At 39.6% G+C, this 22,200-nt stretch overlaps 1 protein-coding gene across 1 annotated transcript in view; it reads left to right on the top strand.

Annotated features, from left to right (window-relative positions):
- CDC25C (cell division cycle 25C) overlaps positions 1–22,200 on the top strand; it is a 1,649,736-nt gene that overhangs the window by 1,370,246 nt on the left and 257,290 nt on the right. The window contains exon 15 of the mRNA XM_044069511.1: positions 13,783–13,916. Within this exon, the coding sequence (XP_043925446.1) occupies positions 13,783–13,916 (134 nt within the window). The remainder of the gene's footprint in view (positions 1–13,782; positions 13,917–22,200) is intronic.

The following is a 22,200-nucleotide window of genomic DNA, read 5'->3' as shown; positions in this document are numbered from 1 at the left end:
TATGGAACAAATTATAGCTGAGCTACTAACAAAGTTATAGATAAAGTTATATCCCTGGATACACACCAGTTTGACTGATCATACCTGATCAACATGGCTGAATTCTTAGAAAAGGTTGCTGAAATCATGGATAAGGGCCATACAAGCCATGTTGCCTACATGGACCTTGCTAAAGCCTTCAAAAGTATCCACTTTACTAGGAGTATTTAAAAACTCTCCAAACTCCATATTAATCCATGCATAGTTTGTTAGATAAGGTAACTGTCTGGCAGAACCCATACTGTTAGATTTGGGTGTATTTTCTCTAGACAGTAAAACATCACAAGTGATATCCTATAGGGCTTTGTCCTGAACTCCCTTATTTTTTGGTATATACTTTTCTGACATGAGTAATGATATCAAGACATGACTAACCATGTTTGCTGATTACACACACTGGGGCCAGTTATCAGATTTCATTCTGGTTTTCAAATCCTCCAGCAAGGGCTGCACCAAACATACGTTTGTGTTAACAGATTTACATCAACAACAAGAAATGCAGTATACTTTCATTTTGTAAATTTACAATCCATATCAATTACCATATAGATAACATTCCACTTAACTCAGACACAATTCAGCAGGGACTTTGGTATGTTTTAAGACACTCCTTTGACCATCACATCTGTGTGGTTGTTAAAAAATGTTTTGCACATCTTATTTGTGGTATCTCCTCAAGGTCAAAATAAGTTATAATCCTACTTTAGTGCACCCTTACGTCCATGTACCTCACCATGCACCTGAATCAAATCCAGAGACCTCAACATTTCCTTACTAAAATATCTGATCTCTCTGTAAGCTGAGTTACTCTGAATTAGTAACAGCAGTGCCCCATGATCTCTCCTTAGCCTTCCTTACTATGAATCACCTAGCACTCTGAACATCATCTGCAAAGAAACAGTAGTAGAGCAAATGCCTGCTCAACTATGAAAGGAATCGATATAAGCTTTCAGCCCAGGAAATCAATGTGATCCCGCAATCTCTGTCAGGAAAGCTGAAACTTTGTGATGTTGAGACTGGCATTTTGTAACATACTTGCAGACCTTTGATCCACATGCAGTGAAGGAATCTAGCCGCCAGCACAAATTATTAGACTGCCACTGATCACTATTGTCTGCATCATGTACAGTGGGAAAACTAGCTTTTTCAGTATGGAATTCATTTGGTTTTCAAAAACACTTTGAGAAATGTTGTAGATGCAAAGTTTTATCACTGATTATGAAACTTAAAATATCCTGATAGGGAATGCCAAATGCACATGATTCAGCAGCTGTTTTGAGACTTTTTTTTTTTTTTTGACAACAGCAGAGCCGTGGCAAATATGTATTCCTTCCCAAAACAAAACAGAAGATTTTGTTGTCTTGCCAGGATAAACAGAATCAGTTGCAGAGATTAACAAAGCCTGTAGCTGCCAAATCAGTTTGATTTAAACTGAGAGGTGGGGGTCAGATTTGCACCAGTGACTATAGCAGTCAGGAAAAAGTAGTATAAACTCTCTTTATTGAATTTAACTCCCTTATAAAGAACACCAAGTTCTTAAGTATCTTTTGCCAAATTTCAAACTGCCCAAGTAAAGAAGAATGGCTGGTGACTTAGGAAAAAGTAAATGCGGAAGGGAAAGAATCTGTCAATTCAGAAAAAAGTCTGTCCCTCTCTCTCTCTCTCTCTCTCTCTCTGCAGACAACTGTACATATTTTCTTTTAGTATATTCAGGCATTAAATCTAAAGAGAGACAAAAATGTAAGGCCCCAGAAAGCATCATCCCCATACATTATGCATCTGTAAAGTCAGAATCATCCTTAGTGTCATCAAATCTGGTATCTCTACAGATGGTTGAGGTGAAATTCCTGGAACATAATCGTCCCAAGCACAAGATACTGAGGTGTGATTTCTAAGTCCGCACTCATACCCATCCTTTGGGAAATGTATCCCATTTTTCAGTTGTGGACATGATGTTGGTGTGTGTGATTATATTATTTCTATCATATATATATGTAAAGTCTAGGGTTGTGAGTGGATTGCCCCCCACATCATGGGGTTCAGGGCAGTTTGCCTCCATGCAAAAAAAAAATACAGTTGTACTTAACTGTTTTGCTTTTTTGGAACCTAGAACTGTAACGCCAAACACAGAAATCACCACAGAAGCATCATGAGCACACCAGACCAAAGTTTATTAATCCACAAGTAAAAACGCATTTAGTGCTTTCATCCATGGTGAATGAGACTACTTGAGAAGAAGATTCTGTGGCAGTTTTTGTGTTTGGTATTTTGCTTTTTTTTGTTTTGTTTTGTTTTGGGAATTTGTTTTCAGCAGTTTTGATGCAATGTTTTTCTGATTTGGGGTTCTATTTTTGAACTCTCATATTCAGCAGTAGGAGAGAGAAATGTTTTTTTCTTTACAAGTTGCTGATATAAAATCGTAACGTGTGAATTTCATCTTCAAAAAACATTCAGAAAGATTTAAAAGCCTAATTTAGAAGGGAAGTAGTTTGTACTATAAAACCAGTGCTTGAACCATGTGAGGATGTTCACAGCCATTATCTGAAGGAACATAGATTGTGAAATTATCAATCTGAAACACTCAAACCTCATTAAAATAGCATGTTTCATTTCCATGCAAATATTTTAAAATACAGAAGCACTTAGATACAGTAGAAATAATTTCTTAGCTTATTACTTTTAAGTTTTTGGATATTTATCTGTTATAAAATATCTAGAACTCAGGAAGGGCAGAGAACCAAACTGAATCAGAATGCTGTTAAACTTCACAGACACAAATTAAAAAAAAAAAGTCTAAAAATCCCACCTTCTAACTAAATCGTACAATAACCATTGCATGCTTAGAACAATCAGAAGCAAATAAAAGCTAACCCAAATGTAATGTCTGGGACACAATTTCCTTTTACTCTCCATGTTTCCATGTAGGTTCAAATAATAAGAGCCATAGGATAAACTTATTCTACCTATGAAATAAAGTAAAACACGAATATTGGATGAAAACTGCCTTCAGACAAATCTATTTCCAAGAATTTTTTTTTCCTCAATGCACTTTTCACAATTCGCTGTTTCTCTGATTATTTGACTTGTAGCTATTAAAAGGCATTAACATCTAAGCATACACAGCACACACAAGCAGATCTGTTTATCCATTGCATGGACATTTTGCATCAGACCTCAAAAATATCTCCTTTAAATCTGACAGAGTCAATCTTGGAGATGCTTACTTTTTGTAATGCCTTGAAAATCTAAGTGGGTACTCCTTCCTGCTGCGGCATGATAGGTTGATGATCACTTAAAGCTAGTGACTTGCAGGTCAGTCAACCTTTTAAAAGCTTTTGAGGGGAGCTGACTTCTTGTAAGAGTCTTGTATCAGCTATTAACTTCTTGCCAGTGCTGATTGCTAATGAGACCAAAAAGGAAGGAAATCATTTTTGTCTTTTCTCTTACTTACAAACTTATCCAAATAGAACAGAATCTTTAATAATATATGCTGAAAGATAAAAACGATTAAAGTAAATGAAAAACAAAAAGGCTGTTAGGTTACATAAGCCTAAAAGAGTAGGGCAAAATAAATATATACAAGAAGTAGTGATCTGTTTTTTAAACACATTTATTGAATCATCACTTGTTACCCAGGCAAACTTACATTTATATAAAAATAATTAAACCGCATTAACAAGTTCACATTTACAAACATTAAATTATACGATATATAACATTATATGAAATGTATAATCACCAAAACATTTTCTGCATGTATTTTTCCCACAGTTTCCATTTTTATGTAATTTACTCCTACCCTTTGCTAAAAATCCCACTTCCTTTTATTGTATCTCTGTTACAATATCCAGTACTTCAAGTATAGTTGGTTTAAATTTTGATTTCCATTTTCTAGTAATTTTTTTTTTTCTGGTAGCCACCAGAATTAAACTTAGCAAGGCCTTTCTATATCTAGGCAAGTCAGATTCCTGTATCCTAGCTCAAAAAATCTTTTCCTTAGTTACATTCAAGTGCTCACCCAGTATTCCCAACAGAGTAGTCTACAGGGATTTTTTAAAGTCTGCAAACTCATTACACTCCCAAAACATATGTTCCCAGATCCCTCTTTCTTTCCCATCACACCCCAGCATTTTCCATTTACTCGAGGAAAAAATTATTTGGAGTCATCTTGGTGTATAAAACATACATGCGACCACTTCCAGGAAAAAATCCTAGCACTCCTAGATTTTGTTGCATACCTGGGAGCCATACATATGTCATCACATTGTTTCTTTGTTAATTGAATATCTAATTTCACTTTCCAGTATTTTTTACCTTTTCTGGTTGATTCCTACCAAGTATTTTTGAACAGCAGCTTCTATTCTAGATTCAGGATTTTCCTTTGAGCTAACTCGTTTTATATAGAGAGCTGCTGATCTTGCTTAAGTTAGAGGGCCTTCCTATTGTTTGTAATCATGGTGGTGTGTCTTTTTTTTTTTTTTTTTTTTTTTTTTTTTTGTGGTCTTGTTGCTACCATGTCGAAGCAAGCAAAAGAGGCAAAACCTTAAGGGTTTAAAAAGTGCTCAAAATGCACTCAGAAAATATCACTCGTGGATGATCCATATTGTGTGTGTATGCTGCCTGGGGGCAGTACATTTGCAAGAATCTTGCTCACTCTGTCACTCCTATAGTTCAAGGATGCTTCAGGAAAGAAAGAACAAGCTGATCTTAAAGGGGTTACTGAAAACCTCTTTTGCAGAGGCCTTAGAAAATGATTAGAGTCCTGTAAAAAGTCTTCTCCCCCTCAAAAATCTGATAAGACTTCAAAGAGATCTTCATCTTCAGAGCAATCCGAGCCATCAAAGAAATTGCCCAAAATATCTCAGCGGAACCAAAATCTGCAGGTCCTTGAGACCCTCCACCTCAGCTCCTTCTACATGAGAGTTGTTGGTGTTCCAAGTTTGGAGATGGTCCCTGGAACTGGAGCTGGTTTCTCTGACACTAAGGTCACCTATTTTGCAGACTAAGATCTCCAGCTCTCTCCTCTCAATTCTCCAGGAGCTTTTCTGATGATGTGGATTGTGTGATGTGGAGACTTTTGAGGATACCCGCTAGCCACACTTTTGTTGTAACCAACCCAGAGGGCTTCAGAACCGACCAGACCTGCCCTTCCATCATCGATAAGTCCTCCGACCCGACTCTGGACCTCAGGGCTGGAATGCATGGAGCTGATACTTGTGGAACAGTTAGAACTGAGACCTGCTCCAGGATCTACGGCCCCGACCACTCCATCTTTCTCAGTGCTGTCCAGGGAGTCTAGGAGCTGACATTCTCCGGTCAGATCCTGAGAGGACAGTTGAATCGAGTTTTCATCGGATCCATACTTGCATATCTGGGCTCGGCAAATGTAAGTTCGGATCCTACATCAGCCTAGGAACCAACCCTCTTGGTGCCAGGGAAACTTTCTAGTTCTTCGGAACTGGAAGCTTCCTTGGATTATGGGCGGGGGGGCTTTCGAGGCGATGAGAAGAGTGCTGTCCCCACGGGTGGCCCCGGTCTCAGATCTAGTCATTCCTCCCACAAAGGCAGTGGTATACATCTTAGAACAACCGATTCCACAGAGATGTGGAGACCCAAGGCCTCAGGATGCCCCATTGGGTGAACCCTTCTCTTCTGAACCCTCTCCAGAATGCCCTTCTGAAGAGGTCCCTCGCAAGAGATTATGTAAGAGAAGGCATTTGGACTCCCCAGGGAAGTCTGTCATATCTGGCACAGACCTTTATGATCCAGAAGGATCCCAACGGTCGCCCTCTGAGGATGTCTCCTTTGCAGACATCCTAGAAATCCTTAAGCAGAGAGGTTGGCTGGAAGCCCATCACCCCTTCTGACGAGGAGTCCATCTACCTGGAGGCTTTTGGGTCTTGCCCTTCTGCCACTTGGATGTCTCTACCTTTCGATAAACTTATGGCGTTAGTTTGTTGAAAGACATGGGAGTCTCCAGACTCAGTGGACCCTGTCCCCCAGAGGCCAAATAAATTTATTACATTCCCTGAAGAAAAAACATTCCTTACAAATGGTGTCCCGGTAGATCCTACGGTGGTGGTGACGGCAGCCACAAAGAAGGAGTTGTCAGAGATGTTTACTTCTGTCCATCCCCCAAACAGAGAGTCTCATACGATGGACAGATACGGAAAGTGCATGTTTTCTTTAGCGACCTTTACACTCATATCCCTGAATTATCTTACACACTTCACCAGGTTACAGGGAGATCTCTTGAAGGAGCTTGGAGAGACTCTCCAGGGTTCAGTAGTTACAGGGGTGTCACTGTCCTCCCAGCTGTCCACCTTAAATTCAGTAGTATACTCATCCATGAGGTTCGTTTCTTATGCAGTCGATGGATTGAGTAGGGTAGTGGGTTCAGGAATTGTCTTTCGGAGACATTCCTGGATGCGCTTGTATAACTTTGTGGAACCCTTCAAGTCATCGTTAATGTCCGCTTCGACAGCTCATCCTTGTTTGGGCCTAAAGTCAAAGACACACTAACCAGGTGTGAACAGGAAGGGAAAACGCTCTCTACCATTGGAGTCCATTTTTCCACACCTTCTAGACCTTATCCAAAAGGTCAAAAGGGAGGAAAAATAGGTTTCAAAAATCCCAGATAGTTTTTCAAGACACACATCGTGAGCCTTCCCCCAGAGACAGAGGGGGAAGCAATAATGGAAGACACCAGCCAGGCAGCAGAGGGGGGTCCACAGAACCAGGGTGACAGAAAATCCTTCTTTGGTAAGCCCTTTCAGCGCTTCTGAAAGGAGGCCCGTCTCTCCCTCTCTGGAGACAGTTTGGGGTCAATTATCTTAGTACCCAGACACCTGGCTAAAAATAGACAATTGGGTACAAAGCATCATTTCCAGAGTTTACTCCATACCCTTTTCTATTCCCACCCCATGCATAAAAAAAATTCTGTGTGTTCCGCCTAGTCACAGGAAATGAGCAACCTTAGAAATACAGAAGTTGCTACAAAAGAGTCATCCAACAGGTCCCCACAGTCCAAATAGGATCCGGGAATTACTCAAGGTTCTTTTTAGTTGAGAAGAAAACAGGGGACTGGAGACCCATACTGGACCTTAGACTGAACAAATCTGTAAAAAAGACAAAGTTCTGGATGGTAACACTGCAGTCAATTACTTCCCTTTCTGGGAAAAGGCAATTGGATGTGCTCTATAGACCTCTAGGATGTGTACTACCGCATAAAAATGGACAGGCCATCCAGGAGTCCTCTGCAATTTCAGCTGGGAGCCAGTCACTACCAGTTTCGAGCTCTGCTCTTTGGCTTCACTACAACCCCCAGAGTGTTCACCAAATGTATGGCAGTAGTTGCGGCTCACCTGAGACATCTAGGATTCAGTGTGTTTCCGTATCTAGACGACTGGCACCTAACTACCACCACCAAGCATCTACTAACAGAAGCAAGCGACATCGCTCTGAAACTTTGTTTTCATTTAGGGATCACAATAAACTACGAAAAATCTGCCTTATTGTCATCTCAACATATCGTTTGTATAGGCACAGATTTAGACACTACAAAATTGATGGTGAAGCTTCCACCAGAGAGTGCAAGCGCTTTGGGTACAGGTTCTAGACCTTCTTTTCAAAAGAAAGACTCAAGCAAGGACAGTGCTACAAGTACTAGGCAACATGGTAGCAGCTGTAAACATAATTTCCTTAGCACGGCTGCCCATGAGAATTCTACAGTGGCTGCTGTTCACTTAGTGGTCCATACAGAAACTTTGTGTTGCACCAGCTTATGTTAACGGAATCTTGCAGGAGAGATCTTAGTTGGTGGCTTCACTCTGATCAAGTGCCGTTGGGTCGACCTTTTGTTCTCCCGCCTCAGTGACCATGGATGTTTCCCAGATTAGGGGGGGGGGGCAACAGTCCAAGGCACTTGGCAGGATCATGAGGCCCACTTGCACATCATTGTCCTAGAGATGAGAGCAATGATTCTTGCATTGCAGGCATTCCAAGATTCTCTTACACTAGGAACAATTGCAATCCAAACGGACGTCAGTGGTATGGTATATAAACAAACAAGGAGGAGCCAGATCTTACCCCTTTGCGAGAGTCCTTAAGAGTATGGCAGTGGGCAACCTCCTCCCAACGCTTTATGGTAGCAATGCATATCCTGGAAAAATCCAACGTGACAGCAGACAAACTCAGCAGAGCAATACTGATGCCTCACGAATGGTCCCTGAAACAAGATATAGTGGAAATGATTTTCCGAAAATGGGGCCAGCCTTGCTGTGATCTTTTTGCCACGTCCATGAACACCAAATGCAACAGCTACTTTGCCCTAATCCCCCCTCTGGGGGAACCCCCAAGTGGTACACTTGTACACGATTGGCCCCCTGGTCTCATAGGTTCATAGGTAGGTGCTAGGCTATCAGCCCTGGGGCATATACAAGCCCAGCCAAAAAGGTACCCTGGCTTTTGCCACCCAAGAAAATTATTTTTCTGTGCCACTGTCGAGCAGAGCCACAGAGGTGATCCCTGGGGTGAATTTCCTATTTCCCATCCAATCAAGATTTTTCTTGGAGTGCTAATGAGGAGCTTTGTTTGATATAGATAGGTAGTTTATTCCAGAGTATGGGAAGTCTCTGGGACAGGAATCTATCCCTCCGGCATGTTCGGTTTATTGTGGTGACAAGGTTTAGGTCCCTAGAGCATGTAGCTCTGAGGTATTGGGATTTCTTTAAGTGGAGCATGTCCAACAGCTCTGGGTTTGACATAGCTTTGTATGTTAGGCAGAGATCACCTCTGAGTAGACGATATGTGACGGAGTAAAGCTGGAATTTTTTGAGATGGTCTGCGTAGGGCATCTGTTTGAGGCCAGTAATCCTCTTTGTGAGGTATTTCTGCGGCCTTTCCAGTTGTTGTAGATGTCTTGTGAGGTACATACCAAAAGGGGCGTTGTACTCTTTAATGGGTCTAATGAGTGATTAGAGGGGAACAATGACCTCTTTTTTTCTGGATGAGAAACCTTTTGTGAGAGGTGTGCCACGTAGAAGGATTTCCTGACTACTGTGGCGATGTGATTATCAAAGGAGAGACTACTGTCCACCTGTGTCCCAAGGTCTCTTATCACACTTTCGGTGTTGAGTATATTTTCGCTTATGTTGTCGTTCATGGGTACAGAGATTTACCAAAGGGGATGACAATGCATTTTGGCACTGAGCTTGAGGCTATGGCTTTGACACCAGGCATCTGTCTCAGTGAGGCCCTTTTGTAGGATGTCCACCATCGTTAGGAGTTTCGATTATGGCTCCTAGTTTGCAGTCATCTACGAACTTCATTAGCCAAAGACCTTCTGTGTAAGCCTGTATTTCAGAGAAGTAGATACCAAACAGGAGAGGACCCAGGACTGAACCCTGTGGTACTCCACTTGTCACTGGTCTGAAGTCGGATTTGGAGTCTGCTACTTTCACAGTGTGGGTTCTGTCAATGAGCCAGTTGGCAACCCATCTTGTGACATAGGGATGTATGCCTAGTTTAGTGAATTTATCTATAATTCCAGAGTGGGGGATGGTGTCGAAAGCCGTGGCAAGGTCTAGATAGGCTGTGTGAACCACCTTACCCTTGTCTACGGCATTGGTGACTGCTTCAAAGAAGTCTATCAGGTTTAGGAGTCATGATCTGCCTTTTACAAACCCGAACTGGGGGGGATCCAGAGTTTGGAGATTACCAATGTCTTTGTTTATAAGTTCCATGATACTTTCCATGGCCTTGCAGACCAGGCTCGTCAGGCTAATGGGTCCATGGTGGCTCCCTCCTTGTGGAGTGGGATAACTGTTGCTGTGCGCCATTCAGCAGGCACAAAGCCTGAGGTGAGGCTATGATTGAACATAGTACTTAGGTGGGGTGCCAGTTTGTTCTGTAGTTCGTGTAGAACACAGCCTGGGATGTTGTCTGGTCCAATGGATGCTGTGTTCTTGGCTTTGGAGAGTGTGTTTTTTACCTGTGCAGCCGTGATTGCAGGAACTTTGCATTCTTCCGGTATAGAGATGGGCTCTTTAGGGGGTGAGAGGGGGGTAAAGTTAACACTGAACCTATCTGTAAGGATGTTAGCAATATCAGTTGGGTCTGTATATTTAGTGCCATTGTGCTGTAACTCAGAGCAGATCTGAGTGTTGCCATTGAGATTCTTGACATAGCTATAGAATGCTTTGTAGTTTTCTTTAGAATCAGTGGCAATTTTGTTTTCGTAACTAGCTTTGGAGGATTTTATCAGGGATCGCAGCTTCTTACTGAGGCTGACCAGGGAGCTCCTCCACTCATGGGATTGTACTTTCTTTTGCAAGAGTTTCTTCCTTCTGTTGTACAGTTTGTTTATGGCAGGGGACCACCAGATTGGCTTCCTTTTTTTGGAGAGTAGCGTCTTTGTTCTGTTTGGGATAGCACGATCCATGCACTCATGTAAGTGCTTATAAAGTGCAGTTGTGTAGGATTCAGTAGTCGTAACTGTATTGGCAAATCTGCATGGGTGTCATGAAGACCCTTAATATAGGTTGCCTTTTTTTTTCTCCAGCCTCTTTTAATTCCCTTTTTGGCTGTCAGTAACAATAAAGCCATCACAGTGGTTGTTCATTATCAACTCAGCTTAATAGCATCATGTCCATAGTGATCTGAATTTCCTCCCCTAATATTTTTTCTCATTACCATCTCATTTACCCCTCTTGTATCTTATGCCTTCACATTCCCAAAAGACGTGTTCTGTTGTGCTCCATTCTTGCATTAACCCTTCTGTCTGTGGGAATATCCTTCCAAATCTAATTGGTGTATAAAAGTGTCAATTTAAGCAGTTCCATGTGAAGAGTCTGAATTTCCTGGACTTTGTGGCATATTTCAGTATCAGTCCAATTTTTCTCGTTTTCTAAGGATAATTGTTTATTTTCCTATTCCATTGAAATCTAACCTTTTGGAGTGTTATCTTATGCTTCAGGCTCTTTTTGTTTGCTGTCCTGATCTAGGCTTCTTATAACGTTGATTATCTCGGGTATGTCTTTTTCCAAGTTTTGTTTTCTTATATGTTTTTAATTCTGTTAGCAGACCAAAATTTGCATAGTTTATCTTTAGTTAAGTTACACTTCTGCTTTGCATCTATCCAGTCACAAATATTGTCACCTATCAACTGTTTCCAAATTCTAGATTTCCTTTTCTTCCTCCATATATTGACAACATTTTCTCTCTGATGTCCTCCCCACCAGTGAAAAACCTATTGGCAAAGTCGTAAACCTCCATTCCCCAATTGCTTGTTGTTCAGTAACAGCTTAATAGCTTATGCTATGTAAGCCTGTGCATATGTCTTATGAAATTAACATTGCCCACCCTTGTGCAATAAATTAGTGGTCAGAGTTGTACCATTCTCCTTTAACTCATTCTGTCCAGTACAGCTCTTTTGTGCGAGTACCTTTAACTCCTCGTGGGCGTAGCTTGAGCATTTAAAAAATGATCATGTTACAGATCTAACATACTCATTAACACTGAGTCAAATATCAGTACAAGTGTGTTTGCCATCTTGTACGCTTCAAGATAAAATATTCTGCTACCTTGTATGTAGCATGGTTTTGTAATTATTAATGTAAATATGAACAAGCAATATTTGATGCCTACAGGTGCAGTAGGAGGTAACCACAGAAATGCCTGGAGGCGCACTCTGCTGTAATGAGTTAAACAAGTGAATATTCACTTCACCTAACAAGTCCACTGTATGGTCTAAATGTAGATGAAAAAACTTTTGAAAAATTGGGACAGCTTCTTGGAATTGCACAACTGAAAAGAATGCTTTTTCAAAGAAACTATGCAAATTCTTTAGATTCAACAGTAAATCTTATATATACTAGCATGTTATGTATGAAATGACAACTTCTGAAAATTGTATTAGGAGGAACCAGTTGATAAACAATCTTGCATTGTAAATACTATGTAAACCCTATTGTAAAACTTTTTGTAATTAGTCCTCTGTAAATAAATGGGTTTGTCATTAAGGTGTTAATGGACTGTGGCTGATTTTCTTGATGTGTTAACTGCATTCATTGTGATAGGAAGTTGAGCCTTACTATATGCACATACGAGCCTAGATTATGGTCAAAAAGGTTTTCATTTACCCAGTTTGAGAAATGGCTAAATTATAAAAAGAGCCCATTTTTCCCATTGTTTGTCCTAGTTTTTTTTTTTTTTTTTTTTTTGGGGGGGGGGGGGTGGTGGTGGTGGTATGTCAATATCACCCTGACTTGCACCATCACTTATGTATGCATGCTAGGCATGAGTCCTAGTAGACGTTGCAAAATGATTCAAGGGGACTGAAGTTCCTGGTTTGGGTGCACTCATGAGTTATTCTACAAGCAAGAACTGAAGGATGACCATCCCTTTTTTGTGCTGCACATTCATCTGTTACCCATGAGAAGCTACACTTATGCAGATGTCTAAGAGCAGCTTTGGAAGTCAGTCTGGAGGTTAGAACATCTTCTCCCCTTCCACATATCCATGCTGTAAGGAATAAAGCTGTAGTGGTGATCTTCTATTCAGTGATATAATGTCAGATGCTCACAAAACTGCAGTTTCCTGGTATCCACTACCTTTGTCTGCAGGACATAAGAGGTACAAACCCCTTATTTTGGGAACTGTACTCATCCTTTCCCACAGATTAGTTGTGTCTTAAAACTATTGCATATTTCCTCCTTAAAGCGTAGTTTTTGTTATATTATTTTATTTACTTAACTTTTTTTCATCTTGAGAGAGAATCCAGGGAAAAGCACACCATGCTCTGTTGGCTCAAGCTGTTTTTACAGATGGTGTAAAAGTTCAGGTACACAAACCAGCTTTTTGTTTGCTTTGTTTAGTGTGTGGAGAGCTTTGAATTGGTTAAGCAGACCCTGTTCAAATTGTCAACTGCATCTTTGTTTGCCAACAGGTTGATATACTCTCAGCCAATAAAATGAAATATTACTAACAGAGTTATGTCCCCTTCCTGTTTCAAGTAGAGGAACTTGCCCACTTTTATTTTTGCCATAGCTCCTTTGTTGTGAGGCCACATCTTTTCCAGGTACTACTAATGCTTGGACTGTAATCCTGAGAATTAAGACTCCTTTAGCAACACACTGCTTCAGGAATGTGACTTTGGAGCCCTTGCTTTTTTTTTTTGGCCATATTTGCTTTTGCATTCCTTGGGTAGTTTTGATACCCTGGTATCTTCTCAGCAATTGCTTACTGCAGATTATTCCTTGAAATAGCATATGAGAATACACACCCTATCAGCTGATCTTTGAGAGAACTCCTTACCCAGGTTATTTACTAGCTTCCAATCTTTGCTGATGCATGAGTCACCTCTTCATGTTTTGCAGATAGATGCCCAGGCACGCCTGATAGCCTCTAGTTTTATAGATTTATTTCTATCTTGCAAGTCTCTTTGCTAAAGTTTGGAGGTGTAAGATCTGGGGTGCTTTGAAATAGGACAATGCCCTTCTAAATCCATTGCGTGAATCACAGCAGTTATCAGCAGAATGCATGCTTGCCCATCCAATGTGTGGAAGCTGCAGAGAGCAAAGCTGAAGATAACTTATACAGTGAGAAGTTTGTATCTATTTCCACAAAGCAGCAGCAGTTTAATTTATCATTGTTTAAAGTATCTGTGTGTAGATATTTTGGAAGAGGTTGTTTTATACTTTATGTTGATACTTGTATGCTATTTATATTTGTTTTTCTGACCAGGGGGCCCTGAATCTACACAAACTCAATGAAGTATATGAGTATTTCCTGGCCAATCCCTTGATTCCAAAATCTGAAAATAAACGCATCATTATCATCTTTCACTGTGAATTCTCATCGGAGAGAGGACCAAGAATGTGAGTATTTTGCTGCAGGGTGAACATGATAGCAGTATTTTGTTGAAAGATCAATGGTCTACCCAGAAGCTGTGGCAGAGTTGAGATGACAACTGCTTCATGATATGTGTATTGTAAATATATATGCTGGCACACACACACGCCTATCCATCAGAATGATGCAGTTACCTTAGATTGTCTTGAACTTGATCTGCACATCCATTCCTACTGGCAGTGCATTTTGCAGCACTCTGTCACCCTCACAGTGAAATATTTCTTCGAGTATTTGAGTCTTCTCTTCTGGTCAGCTGGTTGTCTCCCAAGATCCCCCTGACTGTACTGGCTCTCTCCTGGATCCCCCCAACCCTGATTGTATACCTGTACTGTAGTCCTCCCCTCTTCCCCAAAGAGGATACCTCCCCTTTACATTTGCATAGCTCATTTTGCATGCGTCTTTCCTAATGCATGGTTTTCTTTGTATGGCCAATAGAACTGCAGTACTCTGTGTGATCCTGCAAGTTCCCTTTACATTGGATACGTTCAGTATTTCAGTTCATTCCTGCTGTTTGGATGTCTTTTGTCACTGTTTTTTCACTGCAGTCAAAATTCAGCCTCGGTGTCATTTGAAGGTCCAAGTTTTTGAGGATTTTTATTCATTTGAACTATGCCCATTGGCCAAGTTCTGTGTTAGAGTTCACAAGCAGTTCTTTATGGACCAGTCCTGTTCCTAGATATGTCAAAATCTGGTTTTAAAAATGCAGCTATGGGTAAAAATACCAAAACAGGACTGCAAATTTATGATTTGGTGCTGTTTAGGACCAGAATGTGGTCCAATGTAGATGAGTTTGAAGATTCGGCTAACACTATCGTGAAAGACGTACAAGAAAAAAGTGTGAATAGTGGTGAGTTTTGTTCTGTGCTTGTTTTCTGGATGGACCTGTAAAGGAAGGCCCTTCCATATAATCCCAGGGAGTTGAAGTCATTTCTATTTAAACAAGAAACATCTTAAATTATTACATACAACATCAGCAGTCATACATTTATATACATGCAAACACATCATATTGACATTTTCATTTGCAAACATTATGTATCTGTTATCTATCCAGTCATTGTTAAACATTGCAAAGCTCATTCAATTCCTGCCTTCCCTTAAATGTCATTCTTCCTCCAAAACATTATTCTGGATTTATTGTTCCTTCATTTCCAGTTTTTTTTCAATGTAATTTGCTCTTAACCTTTTCTAAAGATCACCCTTCCAGCTGTTTTCTTTCTTACTATAGTCACTACTCCTAGTACAGTTTATTTAAACTTTGATTTCCATTTTCTAGTAATTTTGTTGTGGCAGCCACCAGAAGTAAACTCTTCAAAGCCTTACTATGTCCAGGGAATTCTGATTCTGTATCATAGCTAAAAAAAAAAAAAAAAAAAATTCATTAATTACACCAATATGCTCACCCAATGTTTCTGACAGCAGTCTACAGGGAATTTTTAAAGTCTGTCAACTCCTTGCACTCCCAAAAAATATGTTCCCAATTACCTTCCTTCCCCATCACACCTCCACTATTTGCAATCTACCTGAGGAAAAAATATTTGGAGTCTGCTTGGGATATAAAAAATACTTGTGCAAGCACTTCCAAGCAAAGATACTAAATCTTCTACACTTTGTTGCATATTTGTCTGCTATAAATATATTCCCCCATTTTTTCTTTGTGAATTGCTTGTCCAGTCTCTCTTCCTAATCCTTTCTAACCTCCTCGGAGTCCTATAGCTATTATGCAATATTTTATATGCCCTACTAATTATCCATTTTTAACAGCAGCTTCTGTTCTAGTTTCTACTGAAAATCTCTACCAGTGCTGGTCTTTTGCTTAAGATCCCCCTATTTCTTTTTTTGCCTGTACTATGTCAATCATTGATAGGGAAGGCAATCTCTAGCCTGCATTCCAAAATAATTCTTGGCATTTTCCCATTCTATTACCTTTCTCTCTCTAATTATTTGCCTCCATTACCTTGGTTCATTTGACATTTTCTCTGGTACATTCCAGCCCCCTCTTGCCCTTTCTGTGTACCCCTAAATGCAGTCATCATAATCAGCAGAATCTCTTCTCCATCCTCAAATTGGCTTATTTCTTAGAATACTTTCTGCTACTTTATAAATATAGTATTCTGTATGGTCGTTCTCCTTCAGGATCTGCGTCCAAAATCCCAATCTTTCCTTGTCTCTTTATCTTGCTTAACTGTTTCATCATCCCTTTCCACTTCGAATTATAGCTTTTTATGCTTGTGTTATGTATAGGAGCCTTAACTGTGTAGCTCTAAAATAACCCTTCAAATTAGGTAATCCCAAACCACCTTGTTCTATTGGAAAGGTGAACGTATCCCACTTGACTTTTGTTCTCTTCCCCTCCCAGATAAAATCCTTCAACTCTTTAATTGATGTCCACAACTTCTCTGATTAAAAAAAAAAATCCAGAAATGTGCATACAACTAAAGGAACTAAAACATTTTCACTGCTTTCATCTTTTTATCCACATCCATAAAGCAGAGCTTCCAGTTCCTCAGGTTTTGTATTATCTTTTGTTTAGTCTCTTCTCACAAATCCTTAGCTGCCATAACAGAATCCTTTTTAATCCATGCTGCCAAGTACTTCATTTCATCGTGGCCCCATCAATATAGATATTGCTGAACCAGTTTGTGTGTGGGTACATAGTTTACAGCTATTGCCTTTGTTTTATCTTCATTAACTGTGCATCCCTAAAAGACTTGAAACTGTCACAGCATGCTACACAGCACTGAAATGTCCCTTTTCTGTTTTTATCCGGTACAAAATATCTGTATATAAAGCCAGCTTTTCTTGACTACCACACCAATTATATCTTTGAATTTCTGAGTCCCTTGTTTTGTTTGCCAGTGTTGCTAAATATAATGCAAATAAAGGAGAATGAGGACACCCTTGCTTGGTTACCCTGCTCAAACAGAACTCATCAGACAGGACTTCCCCCTCATTTAAATTTTTTGCCTTTGGTCTCTCCTGTAGCCTCCTAATCAACATAATTTTATCAGGAATGATATTGCTTCCATTACCCTACTCATAGAATCCCAGCTTACTCTGTCGAATACTTTCTCTGCATCAAGACCCACCATCAACAGTGGTATTTTCTTATATTCTGCTTCCCTGTGGATCATCTTTGTTCTGTTTAATGTTAAATGTTTGCTTCCCCTCCACAAAACTACATCGCTATGTATCTATCAATTTTTGCATCACCTTTGCCATTATTTCACTCTTGGGGATATACTGCCAGGAAGGTAGCCTGTGGCAGGACCATTTTCTAGATCTCTTTCCTCCCTACAAGCTTCAGCTGATGTCCCTTTTTCCATCACAAGGACATCAGTAGTTGAAAGGGTGTGTAAACCAATGCCGCTTTTAAGTTTTTGCTTGCTTACAAGAAAACAATTTTTATAATCATGGTTTATACTCAAAATGGGCCTATATGAAGCTGGATCTAATGAGGCCTTTACCATCTTTAGGTATTACAGCTGTGCAATAATTTATATGGTGCGAAGCCTAATTAGAGGTGTCTACATAGCTTCTAGTTTGACATTGCATTATCACTGACCGTTATAATATGCTCATGTGTAACCAGTGCTCATCTGTGTCAATTGTATGTCATTGTTTAAAGTGTATTTTTATAGGTTGTTATGCAAGTATTAGGCTAGCTTCTCTTGTGGGCCATTTTAAATCTGACCAATTTCTCTTTCAGAGCTAAGAATCAAATCCTGTACCTTGTGTCTGTGAGGTAAACAACTTAACCCTTACATCAACCCCCACCTTTTTTATCTACATGTGTGACTGCTAGCCAAGTTCTAGGATTTGTATTACATGTTCACTATTGTATTCCCTGTCACAGCCCTCACATTTGTGATTATTGCCTCCAGGTAGCCTAATTATCTGGCCCCATTTCCATCACGTTACTTCCCCCACAGCTTTGGCTGATGCCCTCCCAGCAAGACATAAGCATGCTGTTGGTATAACAGGCACATCAGCCTATGCCATCTTCAGGTCTTTCTTGCTGTGTAGTTTTGTCCAGCCGTATGATTTTCATCATAGTATTCACTGTTGCAGGCTTCACTCTTGGGGATATTCTGCCAGGAAGGTAGCCTGTGGCAGGACAATTTTCCAGACCTTTCCTCCCTACAGGCTTCAGCTGATGTTCTTTTTTCCATCACAAGGACATCAGTAGTAGAAAGGGTATGTATACCAATGCCACCTTTAAAGTTTTTCTTACTGTGCAGTTGCATTCATATCTCCACTGCTTGTGTAGTCTGTTGGTTGGCAAAAATAAGTCTTTCTGAAGACAAGTACGTACTCCACAGGAGATTTCCTTTTGTTATATGTGCAACTATATCTAATGTGTGACACAGAATGTAGCTCTGACAAAATTGCTACTAAGGAAAATGGTCTAATTTGTGGCAAACAACCATCACGTAAGGTTTATTGCAGTAAGTGTTTTCTCTCCTCCCCTCCTGTAAGTTCATAACCTAGGCTCCTGCTTGTCCTTTTACCCGAAGGGCAATCCTCTTCCGTCAGTGTTCCTTCCCGGAGTTTGGTGCCAAAAAGTGGTGTGAGCCTAGTTTAGGACCACTTTGATGTTTTCCAAGGTCTCCAGGAGCGTAACTACAACCCCCCCAAACAAAAGCTTTCAGAAAAGTTAGTGAAGAGAAGGGAAATGGGGTATGTCACTAACTCATTGTTTCCGCTGTTCAGAGACTCTACCAGTTGAGCTTTTGTGGCTCCCTGATTAAAGGATCTGTTATGGCTGAGGACTCTGGTATAACCTCTGTGAAGGAGTCCATGCCTTTGGTGCCTGGTATGTCTTCCCAGATCAACATTCATGACATACCTTTGGCCAGTGATCCTTTGGTCAATGGGGGTCAGCATTTTTATTTAAGGATGTGTGATACCTAGAATATTTTTGTAAGAAGGTTCTCTGGGACCATATTTGGCCTTTGGTTACCCACCCAAGGCCTTAGAAGTGCCCTGTCTTAGCATAGGCACTGAAACCTAAGCAGGTGCATTACAATTTGTGGCAGTGCCAACCTAGTGCTCAACCTGCCAAATAGTGTGTGCAGGTAAGACAGAAGTTGGAATCATACATTCAAAATAGCCGTCATATCTAATTGGTGGGAACACTAATGGCTGCACTATCCTTATTTTGGAATGTAAATGACCTTGTAGGTATAGACAAAAAGGTAGGGGTATTGAATTATATTAAGAAATGCAGAGTACAAATAATGCTGTAGGAGACACATTTGGAAAGAAATGAGCATGTGAATTTCATAATGAAAGAATTTCAGGATGGATATTTGGCAGAATATTAGGGACAAAGGAAAGAAATTATACTAACTGCTAGAGAAGCTTCATTAGTGATGCAGATAATAAAGGTAGATTTGTGGTAGTAAGGGACTGCTAGCAAGGGTGGAGGATTACACTGGCATGTCTTTATCTTTCACCAAAACTGCTATTTTGGAGCTTAAGAAATTTTTGGGAGAAATCAGCTTTCAGCAGGGTATATTACTTACAGGTGGGGACTGGGACTTGATTTGCAACAGTGAGGATGTGTCTGAGGGACCTAAAAGGGAAAATATAAAAAAAGAGGACAGATTTTTTTCAGAAATTGATGAAAATATTTGGCACGGAAGTCATAAATTCAGTAGTTGGAACTCAGAGAATTTATATATTTACCAAGGTACAATAACTAGACTAGACAAGACAGAAATAATATTTAACTGGAACCTGTACATTTAATTGAGAGTTTCAACACAAATCCAATAAATTTCAGATCATGCGCAATAAAAACTAAGATAAAAATGCAGGATAATGAAGTTAAAGTGAGACACTAGCACTTTAACATCTATGTTTTAAAAAGGAGAGGAATTTAAAAAATGGATTGTGGAAATTTCTTCAGAAGTCATAGTGAGAGGGATAATATGAAAATGGGGTTTAAAAGTAAATCAAAATAGAAGGAAAATATATGGTTAAAAAGTAATAGGAATTATTTAGAGGGACTGACAGAGGTTTAAGTATTGCAGAATAAGGGAGATCTCACAGAACAATAACAGGTGCAACTGCAGAGTGCTAAAGAGAGAGTAAAGGAGTACATGGATAATATGCATGATTTTAAAAGATTGTTGTTAAGCAACTGTTTTTGATAATGCCAGAGCTCAAAATTCATTTGAACAATGACTTTGGCAACAAAAAGTAGAAAGGGTTGTCACGAAACCTAGATAGCCTATAAAAAAGAAATAACCAGAGATCCTGTAGAGGTACTAGAGATTTTTTGGAAATTTTATGGAAATTTGCATAAAGGAGACGTACAGAAATCAAAGAGCCTAATAGGAAATATTTATGAAAGACATAAGTATGCCAAGGTTACAGGTAGATGAGGCTGAACCACTAACAGTTAAGATAGGAGGGGATGAGATAAAAATAACATATCAGTCTGCAAGAAAGTCAGGTATTCCTGTGGAAGTTTAGAACTTAGGAGGGGAGAAAGTGAAAACGATCTGGAAAGTTTTAACAGTATTTTAAATGGAAGGGAAGCACCAATATCTTGGAAGAAAGCTGTGGTAGTTTTAATACCTAAAGAAGGTAAAGACCCATCAGACCAAGCTTCATATAAACCCATTTCAATTTTAAACCATAATTAAAATGTTTGTTTATGCTATTGAAGATGTTGCCAAAATTGATAGATATTGATGAATATGATTTTGTGGAGAAAAGAGAGGTAAACATGAGTCAGCATTAATGGAACAGTAATTATCCAGATGGAAGCAGAAAGCAAGAATATACTGCTGCTGTTTGTGGGTCTTGATGCAGAGAAAGCATACAACAGAGTAAGCTGGTATTTTATGACTAGGGCAATGGAAGCATTTTGCATTCCCTGATATAATAATAATAAGGTAAATTAAGAGGGTATATGAGGGATCAGAGGCAAACAATTAAAGTGGTTAAGTTCCTCTCTGATATGTTATCTGAACAGAGGAACCAGACAGGAGTGTCCCCTCTCCCCTTTATTTACTTTTTATATTTTGAGACATTGAAAAAGATAATAAGGTACTCAGAAATTCAAGGATGGTGTGGTATGGGAATCCAGGCAAATTCGCTTTATTTGCAGACTATATTATTTTATACTTGATAAATCCAGAAAATTACATTTCAGTGTCGTAGAACATTTTGACTGTTTCAGCCATTTTTGTTACATAAAATTAATGAAGATAAAACACACGCTACACCCATAAATTGTGTACCCATACATGACTTTTTTCAGCAATACTTGTATTTATGGGGACACGATAACATGAATTATTTGAGTATGGATTAAAAAGGCTTCTGTGATAGCAGCTAAGGATATGTGGGTAGAGACTAAAAGGGAATACAAAAGCTTTGAAGCCGGAAGCTCTTGTTTATGGAGTGGGGATATTAAGACAAAACACTGAAAATGTTTTTTGTCCATTTAGTTTTATATACAGGTCAGGCATATTTTTATCAACCAGAGGAAAAGTTATGGACAATAATTAGAGCTGAGGGAGTTTATATAGGAGGAGAAGAGAGCAAGGGTTAAGTGAAATAAATTGATCTTTCCAATAGAAAAAGTTCATAGTTAAGTACTAGGCTTGTTCTCATTGTGGGCCATTTTAAACCTATCCAGTTTCCCTTTTTGTGCTTGAAGTAACCTATCCCATTTGGTTATAGATTGGCCTTATCCATCCCATGGTCAATAAGTATATGTATCATATCACCCCTAATGTGAATAATTCTGATCATTCAGTAGATAATTTGTGGTGGTTTAAGATTACAATATTTGAAGAGCTACCCAACCAAAGCTCATACATAACACATGCAAAAACCTTTATAATTCAAAGTGGAAAGGGATGATGAAGTGGGGGAGGGGATTCCAGAAATAAGGAGAGAGTGGGATTTTGGATGCAGATCCTTAGGGAGAATAACAGTTATACAAAATGTTATATTCATAAAGTAGCAGAAAGTATTCTAAGAACTAAACCAAGACAAGAATGGAGAAAGGAGATTTTGCTGATAGGGATGACTGCAAGTAGAGGTACAGAGAACAGGCAAGAGGGGGCTAGAATGTGCAGGAAAAAAACTGACAAAAGACCTAAGGTATAGGGAGCAAATAACTAGAGGGAAAGGTAATAGAATGTGATGAGGCCAAGAAGATATTTGGACTGTAGGCTAGAGACTGCCTTCCCTACCAAGGAGTGAACTCAAGTATAGGCAAAGAGA

The sequence above is a fragment of the Protopterus annectens genome, chromosome 4.part0 (assembly GCF_019279795.1).
Source record: "Protopterus annectens isolate FY-2018-M chromosome 4.part0, PAN1.0, whole genome shotgun sequence".
Classification (NCBI taxonomy): Eukaryota; Metazoa; Chordata; order Ceratodontiformes; family Protopteridae; genus Protopterus; species Protopterus annectens.
Note: the sequence above shows the minus strand (reverse complement) of the source record. Positions and strands in the feature narration are given on the sequence as shown.